This window comes from Camellia sinensis, chromosome 3 (assembly GCF_055761805.1).
Source record: "Camellia sinensis isolate YWXY chromosome 3, ASM5576180v1, whole genome shotgun sequence".
Lineage (NCBI taxonomy): Eukaryota > Viridiplantae > Streptophyta > Magnoliopsida > Ericales > Theaceae > Camellia > Camellia sinensis.
In genome coordinates this window covers 8814334-8835230 of record NC_138963.1, presented here as the reverse complement: position 1 = coordinate 8835230, position 20897 = coordinate 8814334, and the positions used below count along the sequence as shown (strand labels likewise).

Genomic DNA, 20897 nt, shown 5'->3' with positions numbered 1-20897 from the left:
TTGGAGATCAACATCATCCAAAACATTAAAAAAATAAAAATAAAAAGATAACTCATCCGAGGAACACAATGAATAAAGAAAATGGCATGGCAAGCACAATTGTTCTAGTGAAAAACATGAGATAATTTAGCTTGTGAAGCATTTCATCACCTCTGATCTCTCTCCAAGTAGTGAAACTAAAAACCATTAATTTTAATTTTCAACAAACTTGATGCTACTCGCTAAATTTCATCTCAACCATGAATAGTCATGACAGCAAAGACTTGATCTACAATCCCTCTTGCCACTTGGGGGGTGTCTTTGTGACAACAAATTTGGATTTGGAAATTTCAACCAACCAAACCCAATGTGGGAAATTGTTTGGCAACTACCTTAGATTCTAAAAAAGCCAAACAGAAAAGTACTATTTATTTAAAAGAGTAATACCTTTGCTTAAGCTATCAAAATAACCTTCCATTATACAACAAAGTTACTCTACATAGCTTTATATTAGTAGACCATCATACCCACAAATTAATTTACAACTTTTTTTTTTTTTTTTTTTCCTGTTTTTGTTGTTTTTCCTTTTTGGTGGGCTCCAACCCGTACATACGCTCACCAATAAGACTCATTATTATTATACTTGATTTTAATTAATTAACATGAGCCTCATATTGTTGGTTCATATAATAACTTCACAAAACAAAAGCAAAAAAAAAAGTCAGTGCATATGAACTAAATAGTTGTTGAAGTAAACTACCTGCCCATGTATATAATCAAGCTAACTACTCCATAGCTTACTCATCAAATGATTGGAGAACAGGTCAAGGAAGGCGGAGGAGAGTGAAACATGGTAAAGAAGACACTGATAATAGTTTGGGGAACGAAATGCCAATTTCATTCGCTCGTAGCACTCCTTTTCACGTTTGTTGTTATTGCGATTTATCTAACAGGAGAGACCAAATGGAGGGTGGAAGATCAGGCAGCTATCAAAACGAATCCATTTTCACAGTGCAATCTGTTTTCTGGAAAGTGGGTATATGATAACAATTCATACCCTTTGTACAAAGAGCATGAATGCACCTTTATGTGGGATGAGTTTGCTTGTCAGAAGTTTGGGAGAAAGGACTTGAACTATCAGAATTGGAGGTGGCAGCCTCATGACTGTGATCTTCCAAGGTCTCTCTCTCTCTCTCTCTCTCTCTCCCTCTCTCTCTCTCTCATGCATGTTATGTTAGTTTTGTATTTGACTGTGTTTTATGAATTTGTTTTTGTTTATTGTTGTGAATTAAAGGTTCAATGCCAGAGAATTGTTGGAGAGGATAAGGGGGAAGAGGGTTGTGTATGTGGGGGATTCACTGAATAGGGACCAATGGGTTTCAATGGTCTGCCTGGTTGAATCTGCAATCCCACCAACACTCAAATCCAAGCACATCAATGGCAACTTGTTAATCTTCACAGCCACTGTGAGTTTTTTTTGTTTTTTTTTTTAATTTTATTTTATAATCTTGTATTCAGTTGGTTAACCACAGCCAAGTCCAACCTAACCACTACCACCTTGATGATTTTCGATTTTTTAGTTCCACAATTTGACTAATTGACTGAGGCATTATTGGAGTTTGTTGTCAAACCTCACTCTATCATAATTCAGCTATCTGTCTCTTGCAGGGGCCAAGAAATGTTGAAAATGTTGTTATGTATGAATTTATGCAAAACTTTAAAATTAAATGGTTTATTATAGACAAAAGATTTATTATCTTAAAAGAAATATTAGCTGGAATAAAAGTGTTTTTCAGTTATGAACTGGTTTAATAAGTTTAGATGTTCAATAATTATTTAATATGAACTGTTACACAAATATAGAAAATTAAACCATAAGCTGTAAGCACCGTTCACCGAATTTTCAAATAATCAATTTTTTCCAACTTATTTAAGCCATTTTTCTAGTTTAACACCAAAAAAAAAAAAAAAAAAAAAAAAAAAAAAAAAAAAAAACACAACAACAACAACAACAACATCCAAAAGCTACACCAAACACTTTGAGATAGATTTCAAAAATAAAAAAGCTATAAGAAGATTCAATAAAAATTGCACCAATCAAGGACTATAGCTAGTCAATTATCCATCATTTATAAAAGGCCGCAATAATGTTACACATATATGAATATACTAATACAATACTATTGGCATCACTGTATTCTGTGTACTTTTCTATTACTCGATTTAAATGTTAGTTAATGCAATGAAGGAATATAATGCCACGATCGAATTTTACTGGGCACCATTGCTTGTGGAATCCAACTCTGACAATCCAGTGAGCCATCGGTTACCAGACAGAATAGTCAGAATCAAATCAATTGAAAAGCATGCTAGGCATTGGACCAACGCAGACATACTTGTCTTCAACTCCTACCTTTGGTGGAGGAGGCCCAAAATGAAGCTGTTGTGAGTACATTTCTTTGAATTCAAGCAAAAACCATTTTTGAACAATCAAGCAACTTCTTCTAACTTTTTGTAGCAATGATTAGGTGGGGATCATTTGAAAGCCCAGATCAAATCATCAAAGAGGTTGAGATGTTAAGAAGCTATGAGATGGCCCTAAAGACATGGTCAGAATGGTTGGACTGTCATATCAATAGGGCTAAGACCCGGTTGTTCTTCATGAGCATGTCACCAACTCATCTTTGGTACGAAAATCCTAGGTTTATGTACTTTTTATTGTTGAAGCATAGTATCAAAACATGCATTTAGTGAGTAAGATATTGACCCAAAGATAGACCCAACCCAAAGAATGTGCATGCCCAAGACTTGGTTTGGCCCAGTTGTTTCTCCAAATGACATCATATGGTGGCCCAACAGTGGTAATAAAAGCTGAAGATTATTCAAGAGTCCCGAAGTACTGTCATCACTTATGCATGCAATATTACTGACCAATGAGGTCACGTAAAAGGGAATGGATGGGTCAACCTTGTTTCCACATTTAGTCTACTGAGGTGGGTCAGATCTGTTGAAGAATGTCATGGCCCAATATATGTTGAGACTCATTCTTTTTATTCACACGCTCCAACAAAGTCAGCTCCACCCATCTCATGACTATAGCCCTTATTCATTATTCAATAAAAAAAATCAGTGACATAATATTTTTTGTATAATATTTGATAGTGTTGTGTAAATTGCAGGGGTGCAGAATGGGGAAGACCACAGACTGAGAATTGTTACAATGAAACAATGCCAATTTTTCAAGAAGGGTACTGGGGAAGTGGATCGGATATGAGAATGATGCGAATAGCAGCAGAAACTATCCAACAACTGAGAACAAGAGGTTTGAAGATACAAATGCTCAATATAACACAATTATCAGAGTATCGAAAAGAAGCTCACCCAGCCATTCACAGAAGACAGTGGGTGCCTCTAACTGAAGAACAAAAAGCGAACCCAACAAGTTACGCTGATTGCGTCCATTGGTGCCTTCCGGGTGTGCCTGATGTTTGGAACGAGCTCCTCTATGTCTACATTTTGTATTATTTTTCATAAAACCAATTGTACGACACAATTTTCAGATTTTCAAAGCTTGTAAAATCTTTTGAATTTAAGAAATTTTGAAGGCTGCAAGTTTGCCGAAGGAAAATCAAAGTGAGTTAAAATGGCACAAAAAATCTTTACTATTCTTCTCAAATTGACAAGTTCCACAAATTTATACATAAAAATCATCATGCTATTTATTTACACCAAGAAAAAAATCTACAAATCCTTGATCCTGCATTTCTGTGCAATTGTTGTGATTAGCTTTGAGGTGGGTTAGAAAGCAAAAATTGAAATAAAAAATAAAAAATAAAAACAAAACCAACCTCAGGGACAAACTTGCAGTGTCCGCGGACACTGCCCAATAGTAACCTGCAATTTGGCAATTGAAATATGTGCCTTCCAGGCTCAGGTTGATGTCCCAATAGACTATTAGTGATAAGCATGACACTCGAATGTTCTACCAAATGTCATCTGCTATGCTTCAAAAAAGATTGAAGAGCAAGACGTGCAAAGAGTGCCTCGACTATATTGCAGTTCAAGTGCAAAATGAAGCAGAAACAGTCAACAAGGAGCTGATTTTATACCAGGGTCAAGTCATGATGCTCCTATGACATTTTGGACAATTAAGTCCTCTATTGGAGATCTGTACAATAAAAACGAGTTTTAGCAATTAAAGTTGGCCTTTAGGAAACTACTATGCAGGGAGATTGATAATCAAAAAAGCAACCAAAAAGAAGAGAGAGAGAGAGAGAGAGACTTACATGTCAGTTTAATAACCTCCTTTGGCATTTTAGCCTTCATCATTACCAACAACAGTCAAAACCTTCCGTCTAAGCTTCTCAATTGTCTGCATGAAAAGGAATGAGAATGTCAGCCCATTCAATTGAAAGTATCACAAGCCTTTAGTATTAATACACTATAGGATTTAACAATTCTTACCGAACTAGAGATCTTTGCCCATCTTTCAGCAGAAACGGCAGCTTCTTTCAAGTGAGAACAATGCACATTATCATAACTTAAAGAATAGGTTGAATTTTCTGTTGCTTCTGCCACCCAGAGAAAATTAATTTGGTCCTTCGCTCTTTTAATGAGATTACAGAAACCAACCTGAAAAGAAGGTTAATATTAGTAGTCTTTTAATAAGAAATTTTCAGTTCTTAATTTGTTTGAAAGAAGCTAGTGCCAGATGGGAACTTATCAAACAAATATTGGAATTATTTAAAGAGTCATTCTCATGACAACTATGAATCAATATCTTTCTGAATAAAGTTTAACCAACTCTGGAAGTTATGCATACAAAAAATGCCTGATTTAACTAACATAAGTGAAATTCTACCTTGTGCCACTTGCATCAATAATAGAAGTTTTTTTTTTTAACATTGGAGGCCGTAGCATAGAGGAGGGGGAGTCTTGCCAACGGATAAGCAAGACATGAACCCTTGACCTCCTAGTGTGGTGCAAGAGTTCTGTCCAACTGGGCTAGCCCGTTGGTTATCAACAATAAAAGCTTTATGCATTATAGACTCCTAAAATTAATGATGTTTTGACTTGTAGAAACATTTATCTGCTGAGTAGACAAAGAGTGGATTATTAGACAAGCCAAATCACTTTTAAACTATCAAGAAGTGCATCATTGAATAGAAGAGGAAGAATGAGAAGTGTAACATATATACTAATAGTACACTACCAAAGTAAAGTGCTCACCACTGATCCAACAAGGTTCTGGTTGATCGGTGAAAATGAATCACAATCAATGTATGATGAACTGAAACTGATGGCGAGCAAGGAATTTGATGGCTCTGCTGAATGTGACTCTGATATTGAGCTGTCTGTCACAAATACCCACTGCTTCTTTTGATGAGAATCTGTATATACCTCTCCCACGTATACAACCAATGCAGCGATGTCAAATTCGCTGAATAAACCCACGCAGAACAAACTTGTTAAAGATGAGTATTCACAATACAGAAACAGACACAATAAGATGGAGAGGATGGAGATGAAAGGCTCACCTAGAGAGAGGAACCTCACCCAAATGTGACAACATGACTGATTTGCGAGGACTGAAGAACAACCTGCAAAAAACAGTTGTGAACTGGATTAGGTTCAGACCAAACTTACTCGAGTTTTTAACGCCGCCCGCCCACCCCCCCCCCCCCCCCCCCCCCCCGCGAAAAATAAATAAATAGATAATTACTCGTGTACAGGCTTACTCGAAATGTTCAGTTGCTGAGGAAGGCAGCCATTTGGTTGTAGATCCTCTTGCTTGCAAGTAAAGGGTATCTGAATCGGAGCTTAATGGTATAAGCCCCTCAACAGAATATGCCTTCCCCTCAACCAGCTCTAATTGCTGTGACAGCAATAAGTAAATCAACACTAGAACTTGTTAGGAAAGCCAAAGAATAATTTATGCGAGGAGATAAGAAATTTTAGGCTAACACAGTTTTCTTAAACAATTAGGATTCACCTGTTTCTCTGTTGGGTTCCAGATTGTTATTAAACCTTTCCCTGGGCAGCACTTTGTTAGGTAATTTTTACTAGTTAACCCAACCACTCTCACCCTCATAAATGGGGTGACCTCTCTTGCACTTAGACCAGCATCTTCCAGAGCTTTCTCAATTGATTTATGCATGTCTGATTGCCTAATTGCCTGAAACCAGGCATGCTGTGGTTAACAACCTCATCAGAGATACAGACTAATCCGCAATGAAAGCATCTGAATCCCACCTCTAGTTTTTCTTGATAAGTAGCAAATGTAGTCAGTTGCTCTGAAGTCATCTCTGCCATTAGTACTTCAGGTTCAGCAGCTGTCTCTAATATTTTTAGGATTTTTGCCCCTTCTTCACTATCATTGTCATTATTAGTATGAAATTCTTTGATTCCCCTTCGAAACTCATACATAATACCCTCTGCAATGACAGAGCGCCTACAAGAAAGAAAGAAGCCAGCCATCAAATGAACTAAGATTCCATTCAGGCATTGAATGACATAGATGTACGAGGATTTGGACAAGTAACAATTGGCATAATTGAAGCATAGCTTTAGTGATTAATTTATCATGACAAACAACGGAAAAAAATATTCAAGCTGGTAATGATGAACATAGTAAAGGCCAGAAATGAATATTCAAAAGGCAAACAACTTAGCATTTGCAGTTTGCTTCCTAAGGTAAGACAGAATCACCTCTGGTTGTATAATTGTATCATTTTAGCTTCCATTCTCTCTGATCTCACAATAAATCCCCCATTACTTAACCTGGATGGGAGAAACAAACACAGTTTTTATCACGTTAAAAGCATTGAACAAGCTTCAAGTAAAAGCAAAATCAATTTCAGATTACCTTTCCCTGTAGAGAACAGGGTATATCCGTGTGACTCCAATTATTGTGCTAGGAACTGGACCTCCCATACCCTTGATACATCTAAATGCTAATGGAGCACCACCACCCTTACCTAGAGATAAAGAGTAGAACATGTTCAAGCAAGATGAAACTGAAATGTGCTGCTGCAAGATAATAAGGGCAAGTAAACAAGAATGCACATAACAACTTAAACACTTACATAACCCCAAACGATCAGCCCAATGAGCTCTATATGTCCCATTCATGTGCATTAGAAGACCAACTGTGCTAGATGCCTGACACTAAAGCAAAAACTTGATCAAACCCTATAGTTACAATTGAAGTTTTAGCCAAACGACTCATATAGTAACTTGAACTGGGTAATAACCTCAAGAGGTGAAACAGGCCCAGCCCAGCCACTTAATCCAGCTCCCCAGATCTTCAGATGACAACATAAACTGTAAGCAATAGGAAGTTCTAACCAAGGATATCTAGTCAAAAGAAGAAATGGCAAATAGTGAAACCAAAGAAGTACCCTAAGTTTCTGTCCCACAAACAATTGCCCAGTAGCCAGCTTCTTCATTAGCAGTGCATCTAATATAGCATTGATTGAGTACCTATAAAAACAAATGACATTCACATACCCCAAAAAAACACACCAAGTTATAGCCTACATATCAAAACTATTATTTCCTCACCACCCATCAGTTAATTCTACTTTTGTAGCTGTAGTGTTTTCAGCACCATTTGATGCCACTGGCAGAGTATCAACAGTTGAGTCACAATTTGAATGAATGGATGAAATGCACAGTACCAACATTGAAGAAGGTGGTTGATCTCCTTCTAGAATTCTCTTAATTGCAGATCGATGACCATGGTTTACTTCTCTCTCATATCTATGAAAAGGCATCGAAAACTGTTACCATAGATGTATAGAAACTCAAGGGCATATATACAATCTGCTAAAATTTATATACCTATATTTTAATTCTTCAAGCACGTTAGTAACTGTCAATAGTTTCCCAGAAGATTTAGTGGGATAGCATCTCTCATAACATGCAAGTTTCCAAACAATCCACTTGCAGTGATTTGCAACCCACCTAAAGATATCAATATAAAAATTGGATCAAGCTGCTGTATACACTGCATGATCAAGAAGTCTCACAGCACCAAACAAACAATGAGTACACTATAGAACATGGCCACAAGCAATTTGTAACACTCAGTGCACATTGCATAACTACTATAGTTGCTCCATGACCAATCTATTTTACCAAACCAACTCACACAGGCATCAGTGCTGCCAAGAGTTGGGATTAACACCATTCAGTTGCACAATACTGATTAGAATATACTTCGTCAACCCTGCATTCCAACTAATGTACATGTCAAAACAACACATCTAAGACCTCAGAGTTAAAGGTGAAGTAACTCCATGAATCACTTTCCTGGGATTAATATAATCAATAAACGTCTTCTTATATATAAAAGGTCATTTCCTCAGTGCTGTGAGGTGATCCTTATACAATAATGGACATTATAATATGTATGTCATTGTTGTGAGTCCAAAGTAAGAGGGTACAAAATAGTACTCTATAGAAGCATATTGCATAACAGCTCCAGACTGAGCCAACATGTGGTAGAAAGCTTCAGCTCCAATGCACTCTACACCAGATCCATCACAGAACATGTACTTTTCTGCATTTTCTGGATTCATCTTTCTTATGTGGTCTGGCAATTGCTTCAACTGGAATTATAAAGGTATACCATAAAAACATTTGATTAGCCCAAAGGAAACGTAATTATCAAATGATAAATAAACAGCACATACAGTTTATATACCGTGTTCATGTGTGATGGGGGCACTCCGAAAAATTCCTTCATATATATTCGTGGAACCTGAAAAGGATATTGAGTGTAAACCTTTCTTCTGCGACAGGATTCTTCAGGTGCTAAAGTGGACAGCCCTAGTTTAACCAAATGTCTTAGATATTTAGAAGAGCAGAAAGATGGGGGGGGGGGGGGGGGGGGGGGGGGGGGGGAGATGTAGTAGCAAAAAAATGGTTATCCAAAAACCTTCATAAAGTTACCAGTAGGAGCAGCAGACAAGATGTTCAGAGGGGTGATGAATCTGGAACTGCGGGGCCTCTTGAATGGAGAGATGGAACTCCTTCCAAGTCTCCTCTTTTCACCAGTAATGATTTTGCTATCTGTATGAGTTATTCCAATTTTATTCGTAATATCAACTAGTGGCCCACCTAATGAACTTCCTTGTGGACTAATTCTTGAATTAACACCATTTGGCAAAGAATTTCCCATTACTGCATGTGAAGAAGGCCTATTAACACTGTTTGCCAAAGAATTTCCCATTACTGCATGTGAAGAAGACCTGCCACTTGGAGGCTGTTGCTGACCCAGTGTATTATCAAACATCTTACAAGTGGTGGCACGGTCCTCTGCATCAAACTTCTTAATCAAGTTAATCCCTAAATTTGCATTCTCTGGAGGGACTGATGATTGTATTCGGTTAGAATCTGATCGCAAAGGGGATACAAAACTCTTTGATACATGTTTGCTCTTCGCAATTTCTGGATGGGAAAAAGTAGAAAATGGGTTATTTTCTTTGTTAGAATGGTTGTCACCAAGTCTTCCTTGTTTGCAAACTGAGAAAGCTGGATTATTCAGATCCCTTTCGTCAAAGAAAGTTCCCAGATCCACATCACCGAGAAGGCTCTTTGCACGCTGCAATGCATCACTTGAAACTGATATGGATCTTCCACCAGCAGTATTAAACTTGATTGGAGGGCCCTTAGTAGAAGAATGTGTAAGATCTGTAGTAACCTTTCTTTTTAAATCACTTCCTAGTGAGCTAGTCTCAAAATTGAACATTGTGATTGGAGCTGTGGCATCCTTAAAGTATGTAGTAGTGACTCCCTCTCTTGTCTCAAAATGAGATGGATTTTGCCAACAAAGGGGTTCATCAGATGTTGACTGATCCTTTGAATCCTCGAGGCCTGGAAAAGTATCATGATCATAATTTTCATCCAGTCCCAACAATGTCTTGGCTCTGACCAGACCATTGGAAGATATCTTAACCTTTTTCCCCAAGCCTGTCTGGAACATTGAATTAGATAAACTGCATCGGCTATCATTTCCATTAAACAATTGCCCTGCATAATTTTCTTCTGTTCCCAACAATGTCTTGGCTCTGACAAGACCATTGGAAGATATATTAACCTTTTTCCCCGAGCCTGTCTGGAACATCGTATCATTTTCATCACACAATTTCCCTGCATAATTTTCTTCCAATCCCAACAATGTCGTGGCTCTGGCAAGACCATTGGAAGATATATTAACCTTTTTCCCCAAGCCTGTCTGGAACATTGTATCATTTCCATCACACAATTGCCCGGCATAATTTTCTTCCAATCTCAATAATGTCTTAGCTCTGACGAGACCAGTGGAAGATACATTAACCTTTTTCCCCGAGCCTGACTGGAACATTGAATTGGATAAACTGCATCTGGTATCGGTTCCATTACTCAATTTCCCTGCAAAGTCTTCATGTTCAAAATTCTCTCTGTATAATACCTCAACACCACCCCCCCCCCCCAAAAAAAAGGAGGGGGGGGGGGGGTGTTTGTGGTAAATTACAAAAGGAATATACAATGCAGAACTAATAGTTCCCTGAAAGGCTGAAATTATGAAGTCATTTACTTTGCTTCTTGATTGACTTATTTTATTAAGGCAACATTCATCAGGAAAATTGAAATTACAGAAGGACTAACACATCAGAACATTAAGCTTATCAAAGTCTGTTCGATAAAAACCCCCAATTTCCCCAATTAGTTTGCATTGCATCACATATGTGTTCAAATTCATGTATGATTTTTGCAATAATAGTACAGTATCGACTACCTGTATCAGCAAAGGCATCACCTTCATCGCCATCGCCGATAATAGACAGTGCTTTCGTCATGGAAGATTGCTTCACTGTAACTGATTTCCCAAATCCGCTTCGGAACATCGAAGGGCTCTGGAAATTACCTTCACAGGTCTCCATTAGCTTCGAATATCCTGAATTCACCAAAAATAAATATAAATAAAAATTAAAAAAAATAAAACTTGGCATATATATATAGAGAGTGAATTTGGAGGAATACCTGGAAGCAAGAGATCGGCCATGGAAGGGAGAGGAGTGGAGGAAGGGGACGGAATCGGAGGGGAGTCAGGTTGGTGTTGATCAGAAATCTCCCACCGGAAGTTGGTACCGGAGTCGGAGAATATCTGCCACGTCGACATTCTCCGGCGAAGTCTCGATTTTCAGCTTAGATTAGGGTTCGTTTTTGTTTGTTTTTTTTCCCTGGTTGCTCTTCTTCGATGTAGCTGAGAAAAAATCGACATACGGGCGGGAAAGTTTAAAAGTGATGGAGGGGATTAAAAGCCTAATGGACAACATGTATATGGGCTGGGCTGGGTTGGGGTAGGTATTCGACAATCAACCCACTCAAAAAAATTGGGCAAATTATTCAGAAATCCTATTTAAAAGAGTGGAAGTCTATTTTAGTCTTACAATCTTTTAAATACTTTCGAAAGTTCACTACAACTGTGTTTGGTTTAATTCTCAAACCATAATTTCACATTAATAATTAACCCTCTGTTTGGATACAGTTTTCAAATTATGATTTCAAATTAATTTTAAATCACATTTTAAAAACATGTTTGGTAAACCAGAGAGTTTTTGGTCTATTCGGTCGTCTGTCCGAACATTCTCCTAGATAGTTTTTGAATTTTTGGATCTGCCCAGTCATCCCCTCGGACATCCTCCAAGACTTCCGGCTGATTGACCGGAACAGTGTTTTTTTTTTAAGCAATTGGCACCTGTTATCTGAAAAAATATATATATATATATATATATTTGTTTTTTATATTTTTTAAATATAAAAAATATTTTTTTGAGACCAAAATGACAAATTATTTGGACATTTATTTAAAATTGACAAAAAAAAATTTAATCAAAATTAATTTGTCACAGTAATTTTTAAAAAATAAAAACCTTTTTAAGCAAAACAATTAAAAAAAATTCCAACCAAATATACCATCAAAAGTAATTTTAAAACACTAGCTAAATATTTTTGTCAACAAATAACAATATTTTTTAATATTTTAAATAAATAAAAAAATCGGACTTTTTAAAATTTTTTAAACACAGTAATTATTTTTTTCAATAATTATTTTTTTGAATTGAATTTTAAAAAGAGTTTGGTTATGAATTTTAAATAGACTTTTGAATTGTATGTTTAGTTATGAGTTATGAGTTTTGAGTTTTGAAAATAACTTTTCACAAACTCAATGCTCATTTCAAAAATTTAACACTCATTTCAAAAATTCAACACTCAATTCAAAATTTAATTCAAAACTCTTTTCAAAACTCATAACCAAACAAATTTTCTCTTTTCAAATCATAATTCCAAAACTCACAAACTTAAAATACAACTCCACACTCAAATCATAATTCTAAACACAAACCAAACGATACCTACGTATTTTTCTTCTTTCTTTCCTCTCTGTGTATTAATTCTTCTCTACCTCTTTTTCTTGCTAATTTTCGGTGACCAGCGACCATGCCTTACTTTTTTTCGTTCTCTTTATAGTCACCGGTGACCGATAACCACCATTGTTCGGGGTTCACCAGCTACCACCGACCATTAACTCCTTACTTCACTCTTATTGACAACAAAAGAGACGAGTTTCCAACGCAGAAGATGAGTAGATCTACTCAGATCTGAGGTAGATTTACTCAGATCTACATGAGATCTAATTAGATCTAAATCAAAAATAATTGTCGGAGTACAATATTCTCTCTATATCTTCTCTTCTTCGATTTCTTAATTTTTTTTACCTTTTTTCTACTACACACTTCTATTTTCCTGTTTTAATGGAGAAAATTTTCAAATTCTGAATAAGTTGTTTTTAAGTTTTAGTTATAGGCAATGAAAACTGTAAAATTTTACAGTTTCAATTTTTTTGGGGCTAAAATGAATAAAGCTTTAAAACTGTAAAATTTTACAATTTCATAACATTTTTTAGAATTAGAAAATTTTGCAGTTTCATAACATGTTTTCCAATTTGATTAATCATGATAAATGCTTAATAGAATCATACTTTGAAACTGTTACATTTTACAGTTTTAAAGCTTGTTTTCAGTTTAATCAATATTGGAGATTATTTGCTTAAACCCTACAAAATTGAAAATTAATATATATTTTTTTCCATTGTTGTTTGTTATTTGTTTGTTTTTTTTTTTTTTTCCCTTTTAGTTTATCAATATTTAGCACATCTTACTATGTTTATTCACTATAATTTCTTTATTTATTTATTTATTTTGGCAATATTCTGGACATTCTAGTGAGTCTCCAACAATATTCTTGACATTCAGCGAATATTCTAGACATTCCGGCGACTTCCAATGACGTTCAGAACACTCCAGCAAACTTCCTGCGATACTCCAGGAACTTCCTGGTAATGTTACATATTCCGACACGTCTCCTGTGACGTTTGACAAAAGTTTGGCGGTGGTGGAATGTAGTAGCATTTTTAAAATTATATATACATATAATTTAGAACTAAATGGATTTTGAACTAATCGGTACAAGTATTTTGTTTTTGGACTAAATGAATTTTGAACTTTGTCTTTGAGACTTATTGATAAATGCACCAAGAAAATTTGGTGGCCTTTTTATTTTTATTTAGAGCAATGTTATATTTATTGAATTTTTGTCTCGTCTGAATCGTTTAAATTTATGCATATCAGCCATTCGTCTTGTCATTAGGAAACAAAGGTGATAGCCGTAGTTAACAAAGGTAATAATTACGGTTGACAAGGGTTGCACCAATCGTTCAAACGGTCATCTGACTTGTCAAATTTGGGTGATTCGGGCGAGTTCAAATTCAATGTAAATGTATCAATCATTTTTCTTTTATTTATGCTCTGTTCGGAACTACAATTTGAGAAAGTTTGGGAGGGATAGGAAAATATAAATTAAAAAAAAGTGATAAAATTTTTGTTAATTTTACCTTTTATTTTATTTTTTCTTCTACAAATTCCTCGACAATATCTAAATGCACGAATACCATAAAATTTCATTGTCCATATATATGCAAATAAGTGAATCACATCTCGAATTAGGTCGATCACATCTCATATTAGGTGGATCACATTCACTTCAACCGTACCTTTGAAGATTGCAGTATTTATAAATAAAACAAATTAGATTAATTTAATTATCGTAAAACAAATTAGATTAATTTAATTATCGTAATTTTTTTATTATATTATTATTTTTTAAAATAGACAATAAATATATATTTAAAATAAAATAAGTAAAATTAAATTAAATAATATATAATTATTAAATCAATATAATTTTTTTATAAATAGTATATATAAATAATCATACAAAATAAATAATTAGAACCAGTATCCGAGTCTGGGTTGCATTAGCCGTATCATGACATGATCCAACACAAGAATATCAACACATAAATCTCGGGTTTGGGCCCACCCATCATATTTATAGCTAAAAAACGTACTCTCAATTTTGTACAAAGCTACCCATGTTATTTATTTATTTAAAGTTTACAATATTTTCTGTTAATATAAACTTTAACATTTCCAAGGCATTGGCAACACTAACGTTCTATTTGGTTAGAAGATTTAAAAAAAAAAATTTAAATAAATAAATAAATAAATAAAATATGAATAAAATATATATAATTTTTTTTCTTTTTTAAAATTCTTCCCAAATCTTCCAATTAAATACAGCATAACTAAATTTAGAAATCTTAACACATAAAATTACTCTTTATTTTTATTTCTTTGATTTTTTATTTCTTTGCATGAATCAACGTACACAACACAATTATCACAAAATATATGGATTTTGAAATTAATACTTTAATTAAGCAATCATTCTTCCGAATATTTGTTTTCAATTTTCAATCAACAACGGTAGATCTATAAAACATACACAAGGACATATTTCACAAAGAATACATTTATCAAATTCAAAGTAAATTTTCTCCCAGAAATCACTTTTAGTTTGTTAAAAAGGCCTTAGGTCACGTGGGCATATTCATTTTTGGCCAAAAAGTTAATTTTAATTTCTATAAAAAAAAATTAAAAGAAAAAAAAAGTTATGATAACGTTTGGTAAAGTTTTAGAATTATGATTTGAGAATAGAGTTGTATTTTGAGTTTGTGAATTTTGGAATTATGATTTGAAAAGAAAAAATTTATTTGGTTATGAGTTTTGAAAATAGTTTTGAATTTTTGATGTGACATATAAAATGAGAAAAATTGTTTGTCTATGATTTTTTAAAAAAATTTCAAAACTTAATTGAGAAACTTATATCTCATAACCAAACATACAACTCAAAACTCTATTGAAAATTTTATTCAAAATTCATAACCAAACTCTTTTTAAAATTCAACTCAAAAAAATAATTTGTCATTTTGTTCTAAAAAAATAATTTCTATATTTAAAAAATATCAAAAACAAATATTTTTTTTCTTCTTCTAAATAACAGGTGCCAATTGGCAATTGCAAAAAAATAAAAAAAAAATTTAAAATAAAAAAAAATACTGTTCTGATCAAACAGGCCGGACATTCGGAAGGATGTCCGGATGGACAACCAGGTATATACGAAAAGGTGAGAGCTTTGGCTTGGAAAAAGCTCTACCAAACATGAAACAAAACTGTGTTTTGAAATGTGTGGTGGAATCAATATTTGAAAACTCCATCCAAACAGAAGCTTCACGTAAAGGGGTAGAATTATGATTAGAGAGACCAACCAAACACAGCAAGATTTTGAACTAGATTTATTTTTAGTATTTTTTCTTTTACTTATTTTTAAAAAATAATCTCTGTTTTTTTTTTTTTTTTTTGGGTTAACTAAAAAAAAAGGTATGATAAAAGTAATATTATTGACAATAATAAATTGGTTAAAAGTCAAGATGAACTATGTTAAACAACTGTAAATGATGCATTCGACTATATTCTACACTGATGTACAGTAAGTATGTATTACAAGCAAAATTAGTCATAATTGGCCCATTTGCAATAGATATGACAGCAATTGAGAATGAACATTGTTGTTATCTAAGGGATAACACTAGTGAAAATGATAATTGAAATTAGGTAACTGGTGGTTAGGACGACAAAAAAAAGTGGTAGTTAGGCTTATATATATATATATATATATAAAAGATGATAAGGTTTGCTAATATATTTACAGTTTATGTTTTTATTTTTTTTTATAGAAAATATGAAATATATTTATGAATGAAAACTATAATTTTAAAATATAAATAGTAAATATAAACGTTATTAACTTAACTTCTTTTTTTTTTTAAATAAAAATAAATAAAGTTGAAGGTTAGAATTAGGAGTGAGTCGTAGGAGCTGTTTGTTGTAGTTATGGAAGTTGATTATAATTTATTTTAATTTGGAAATATTTGTCGGACTGTTTGTTATAATTTCTACTTATAGTTTAGTATGGAGAAATAACTTAAATAAGTTAAAAAAATTCAAAGCTTTTTTATTGATAAATCCCATTTAGAGATGTTCTAACCCAATAAGGCCACTAAGAAAAATTATACCCTAGTTAGTCTCATATATTTATTCTTTTATTCCACGAGATCCTCTTTTCCTGATTTATATTGTTTGTTGGACTATTATATTCTTATGTCCATTGTTGATATGTATTATATAAAAAAATGATATACAAATTTCATTTTTATTGCTACCTCTATTTTGGTAGTTACCATTATTCACGTTTTTCTTTTTTGTTAGTTTTATTCACATTTGTAGTATTGTTTCATTGTGCTAGGGCTTCAAAACTCTCTATTTTGTAGCATTTAGAAACTCTAGTTGACACATGGTGGTGAAAAAATATTATATTCCTGCATTGGTGCGGTAAAATTTTGTATTCCTCTATTGTCACTTTGTGTTTGAAGTTCTGTATCGTCCATTGTTGCTTTGTGTTCGAAACTTTATATTTCTCCATTGTTGTAAGTCGAAACTTTGTTTATGGCCAATCAATTTTGTTAAAAACATATTCTTCAAATGTGGGTTTGGTTTGATTTGAATTAGTGGAATGATGAAATTACATAGATTATTAATGATAGTAATGATAATGAAGACGAGGATGTGGGTGATATTTTTTTTAATTTTTTTTTAGAGTCATTGAGTTTTTTTTATAAAAAAAATTTATTTTATTGTTGCCATTATTTTTATTTTTTTGTCAATTAGTGTGAATGTTCACATTTCACATTATTTGAAAATTTGAGAAATAAGTATTGGAATATAGTTATGGACATAATTATATATTTTGCAAGATGTGAATGTTCACATATCATTGGTTATTTGTTACTATACTTGTTGTTTGACAATCATTTTTTTGTTACTATTAAACAATTGAAATAATCTTCTTTTTTCTTTTTTTTTTTCTTTCAATTTTGTTTCATATTGCAGTGTGAATGTTCACATTGGTATAAATTTAATTTTTCTAAAATTAGTTGTATGTTAATTACAAATTGTCAACATTTACATTGTATTTTGGTATATATATATTTTTTGAAATTTTTTCGAAAGTTAGTTGTATTTTGTTATTCTTTTTTACTATACTTATTGGTTGAACAATTATTTTGGTTACCATTAAACAATCGAAATAGTCGATTTTCACTTTTTAAATCTTTTTTTTTTAAGTTTAAGTTTTCATGTTGCTGTGTGAATGTTCACATTGGTATGAGTTTATTTTTTAAAAAACTAGTTCTATATTAAGTGTAAATTGTGAATATTCACATTGTATTTTGGAATAAGTTTTATTTTTTCGAAAGTTAATTGTATGTTTATTGTTTTGTTACTATACTTGTTAGTTGAACAATCATTTTTGTAATCATTGAATAATTGAAATAGTCGATTTTCACTTTTTTCAATTTTGTTTTGTATTTTTACATTGCAACGTAAATGTTTACATTGGTATGAATTGTTTTTTTAAGGCTAATTGTATGTTAATTATAAATTTTGAACATTCACATTATATTTTGGTATGAATTTTATATTTTCGAAGGTTAGTTGTGTGTTTATTATTTATTGTGAACATTCACATTGTACTTTATTATGTGTATTGTTTTTTCAAAAGTTAGCTGTATGTTTGTCTACTGTGAACATTCACATCATATTTTAATTTTTATTCAGATTTTTTGTTGCGTTATTTTTAAAATTTTCAAATTTTAAAGAGGTTCAAAATTTATTATTTGATATTTTCTCCATAGAATGCAAGACAGATTTTCTCGTTAGAATAAGAGAGATATTTTCTTCATGAAATAAAGGAAAGATTTTTCCTTTAGAATGAGGGAGATATATATATAATTTTTTTGGATAAAATGAGGAACTATTATTATGTATTAGTTTTAAAATAGAAACATGTACAAAAAATTAGAAAGGATAATTTGGTCGTATTACAATAAATAGGACTTAATAAAATACTAAAAAATGATTTGATCATATTACATTAAACAAGACTTAATAAAATACTAAAAAAGAATATGAGTTAGACAAAATAAAATACCTAAAAATAAAATTTATCAAAAAATAACCCATTTAAAAGTTGTGAGAAAAATACTTTTAACTTATATTTTTTAATTGTTAGATTTTAACTTAAATCTCTACCAAACCTACTGAAAACTAGGGGTGAGCAGCGGATATACCGATCCGCCAAAACCGATCGAACCGAACCGATCCGCCGCATTTTGGACGGATGCGTGATGATGAACGGAAGGTTGCGGATTGATTTTCTCCAATCCGCCAATTTGGCGGACGGATGGCGGATTTGAGGTTCCTTTGGCCGCAACCGAACCGCCAAACCACAAGCATCCTTAGTAATTTATAAGATTTTGTATTTTCAATTTGTTTAAATGTTTTGTTTGTATTTTCAATTGAAAAAGAGTTCAAATATTCTGTTGAAAAGAAGTTTTCAACTTGAATATATTTTTTGAATTGAAAAAAATAAAGGTATTATTTATCTATATTTTTTTGTTTTTAAATCAAATTCTAAAAGTAATAAATAAAAAATATGATATATACTGGTTAGTTTTTGTTTTCAAAAACATATATAAATATAACAATACTGAGACATACACAATCTCTACTATTGCTCTGTTCATGGTTTTGGTGGTTTGAATTGTTTTTATATTTTAAGAACCACAGATTGTAATAATTTATGTGGATGAGGCATACTGTGATTGTAATATGTGGATGAGACATGCAGTGATTGTGATATTCTAAAGTTTCAAACTTTCTTTCTTTGGATGATGCATGTAATAATTGTAATATTTTTTTAAGTCATTGACTGTGATACTTTTTTTTCTTTTTTTTTCAAGAAATGCACAAGTTGAATTATGTTGAAAATTTATAAAATTTCAAACCGCCAAACCGATTCGCATCCATCCGCCAAACCGCCAATCCGCTCAATCCACATCTGCCGGATTAACGGACGGATGCGGATTGATTTTCTCCAATCCATCAATTTGGAGGACGGATGACGGATTGGAGGTTTCATGGCCGCAACCGACCCGCGCCCACCCTTACTGAAAACAGGCAAGACCACATGTTTCGGAATGGGTCATTCGTGAATGGCCAACTATCCCAATCTCAAGTACCAGATTCCCAAAAGCCTGTTTAGTCAATCACCAACGCTTGTTGGTCACCAAGAAAATAATAGGCTCCGGCTGCCCTCCAGCTGCAAATCAAAATGGAGGATATGTTGATCTTGGGGATGAGTTTCGTTTCGATAATTCGAACTATTTGATATGTAAAATTTTTTGAGTATTATATACCTGTAAAAAATCACATTGATTGGATATCGATAGTTACGTGATCAAATAAGTTTTGCATAAAAAAAATGAACAGTAAAAAAAATAAACGGTTGATAGAAATCTGATCCAATGAAGTAACTATCGATATTCAATCAATGTGATTTTTTACAAGCATCTAATACTCGACGAGTTTTACACATTGAATAATTCAGATTATCAAAATGGGACCTGTGATAGGCCTCCGCGAGCCTAACAATACCCTCCAGTCTGATCTGAGATTGGAGAGAAGCCAATCCCAAAATAATAATAGTGAATAATCCATTTTTTTTTCAAGTATAGGTTTCACAATAAGAAATCAGAGCTTTAGATACTAATATTTAAGGACTATGTAAATATAGTTTCTAAAACTAATTTGTTAGAGGCAAATTTAAACTTATTTACCTTTTCACTTGTCTGTTTTTTGAAACAAATTAATTTAGTTGTAAGTACATAATTAACGCCTTTAGAGACCAAATATTTTTCTCATTACCAATTAAAAACATTTTGCGACCAAATATTTTTATCATTTTAACAATTAAAAAGTCAGAGACCCAAACTTCAGCCCTAATTTGCTCACTTTCTTCAACGGATTTGCTCTCTCTCTAGATTTCCAAGGCAGATTGGAAGCATCCATAGTAGATTTGCTCAATCTTTTTCAAATTTTTGTCCCTTTAAATCATAACTGAACTTTGTTGAATTTCTTTAAATTCCAATGAGATTTTTTTTAGACTAATATAATAATTAAAAAAAATTTGAAACTTTTTTTTTAATTAATTTTCTGAGATCCAAAGGCCCAGTTTGGTGTAGCTGTTAAAACAGCTTATAGATTATAACTTAATAGATTATAGATTATGACTTTAATCAGAAGTTGTTAATCTGTTTGGTCTAGCTGTTGGATTATAGATTTAAGTTGCTGAGTAGTGTTTATTAAATAAGCTGTGAAATAACTTTTTCAATTAATTTTTATTTTTTGTTTGTCTACATTTCTCATAAAAAATAATATTAATAATCTATAGTCCATTTGGGTCTTTTTCTATTTTTAAAAAAATAAAAAATAAAAAAATTTAAGAGTATAGCCATAAATTAACATGTCCACAGCAGAAGCTGATAATCAGAAGTAAGGGGTGAGCAGCTT

At 32.8% G+C, this 20897-nt stretch overlaps 2 protein-coding genes across 2 annotated transcripts; one reads left to right on the top strand and one right to left on the bottom strand.

Annotated features, from left to right (window-relative positions):
• The first annotated feature begins 634 nt into the window (after positions 1–634).
• LOC114314624 (protein trichome birefringence-like 34) lies at positions 635–3612 on the top strand. The gene is made up of 5 exons (XM_028261094.2): positions 635–1158; positions 1274–1445; positions 2228–2424; positions 2508–2666; positions 3159–3612. The coding sequence occupies exons 1-5, from the start codon at positions 830–832 to the stop codon at positions 3511–3513; spliced, it is 1212 nt and encodes a 403-aa protein (XP_028116895.2). The 5' UTR covers positions 635–829; the 3' UTR covers positions 3514–3612.
• On the bottom strand, positions 3593–11261 carry LOC114314623 (protein BREAST CANCER SUSCEPTIBILITY 2 homolog B-like). The gene is made up of 20 exons (XM_082919011.1): positions 11008–11261; positions 10763–10921; positions 8935–10395; positions 8687–8811; positions 8437–8591; positions 7822–7944; positions 7543–7740; positions 7380–7461; positions 7233–7283; positions 7065–7146; positions 6845–6956; positions 6688–6759; positions 6232–6430; positions 5972–6154; positions 5718–5854; positions 5517–5579; positions 5209–5419; positions 4444–4611; positions 4266–4351; positions 3593–4147 (listed from the first exon to the last, which is right to left on the bottom strand). The coding sequence occupies exons 1-19, from the start codon at positions 11144–11146 to the stop codon at positions 4295–4297; spliced, it is 3777 nt and encodes a 1258-aa protein (XP_082775137.1). The 5' UTR covers positions 11147–11261; the 3' UTR covers positions 3593–4147; positions 4266–4294.
• Positions 11262–20897: the final 9636 nt, after the last annotated feature.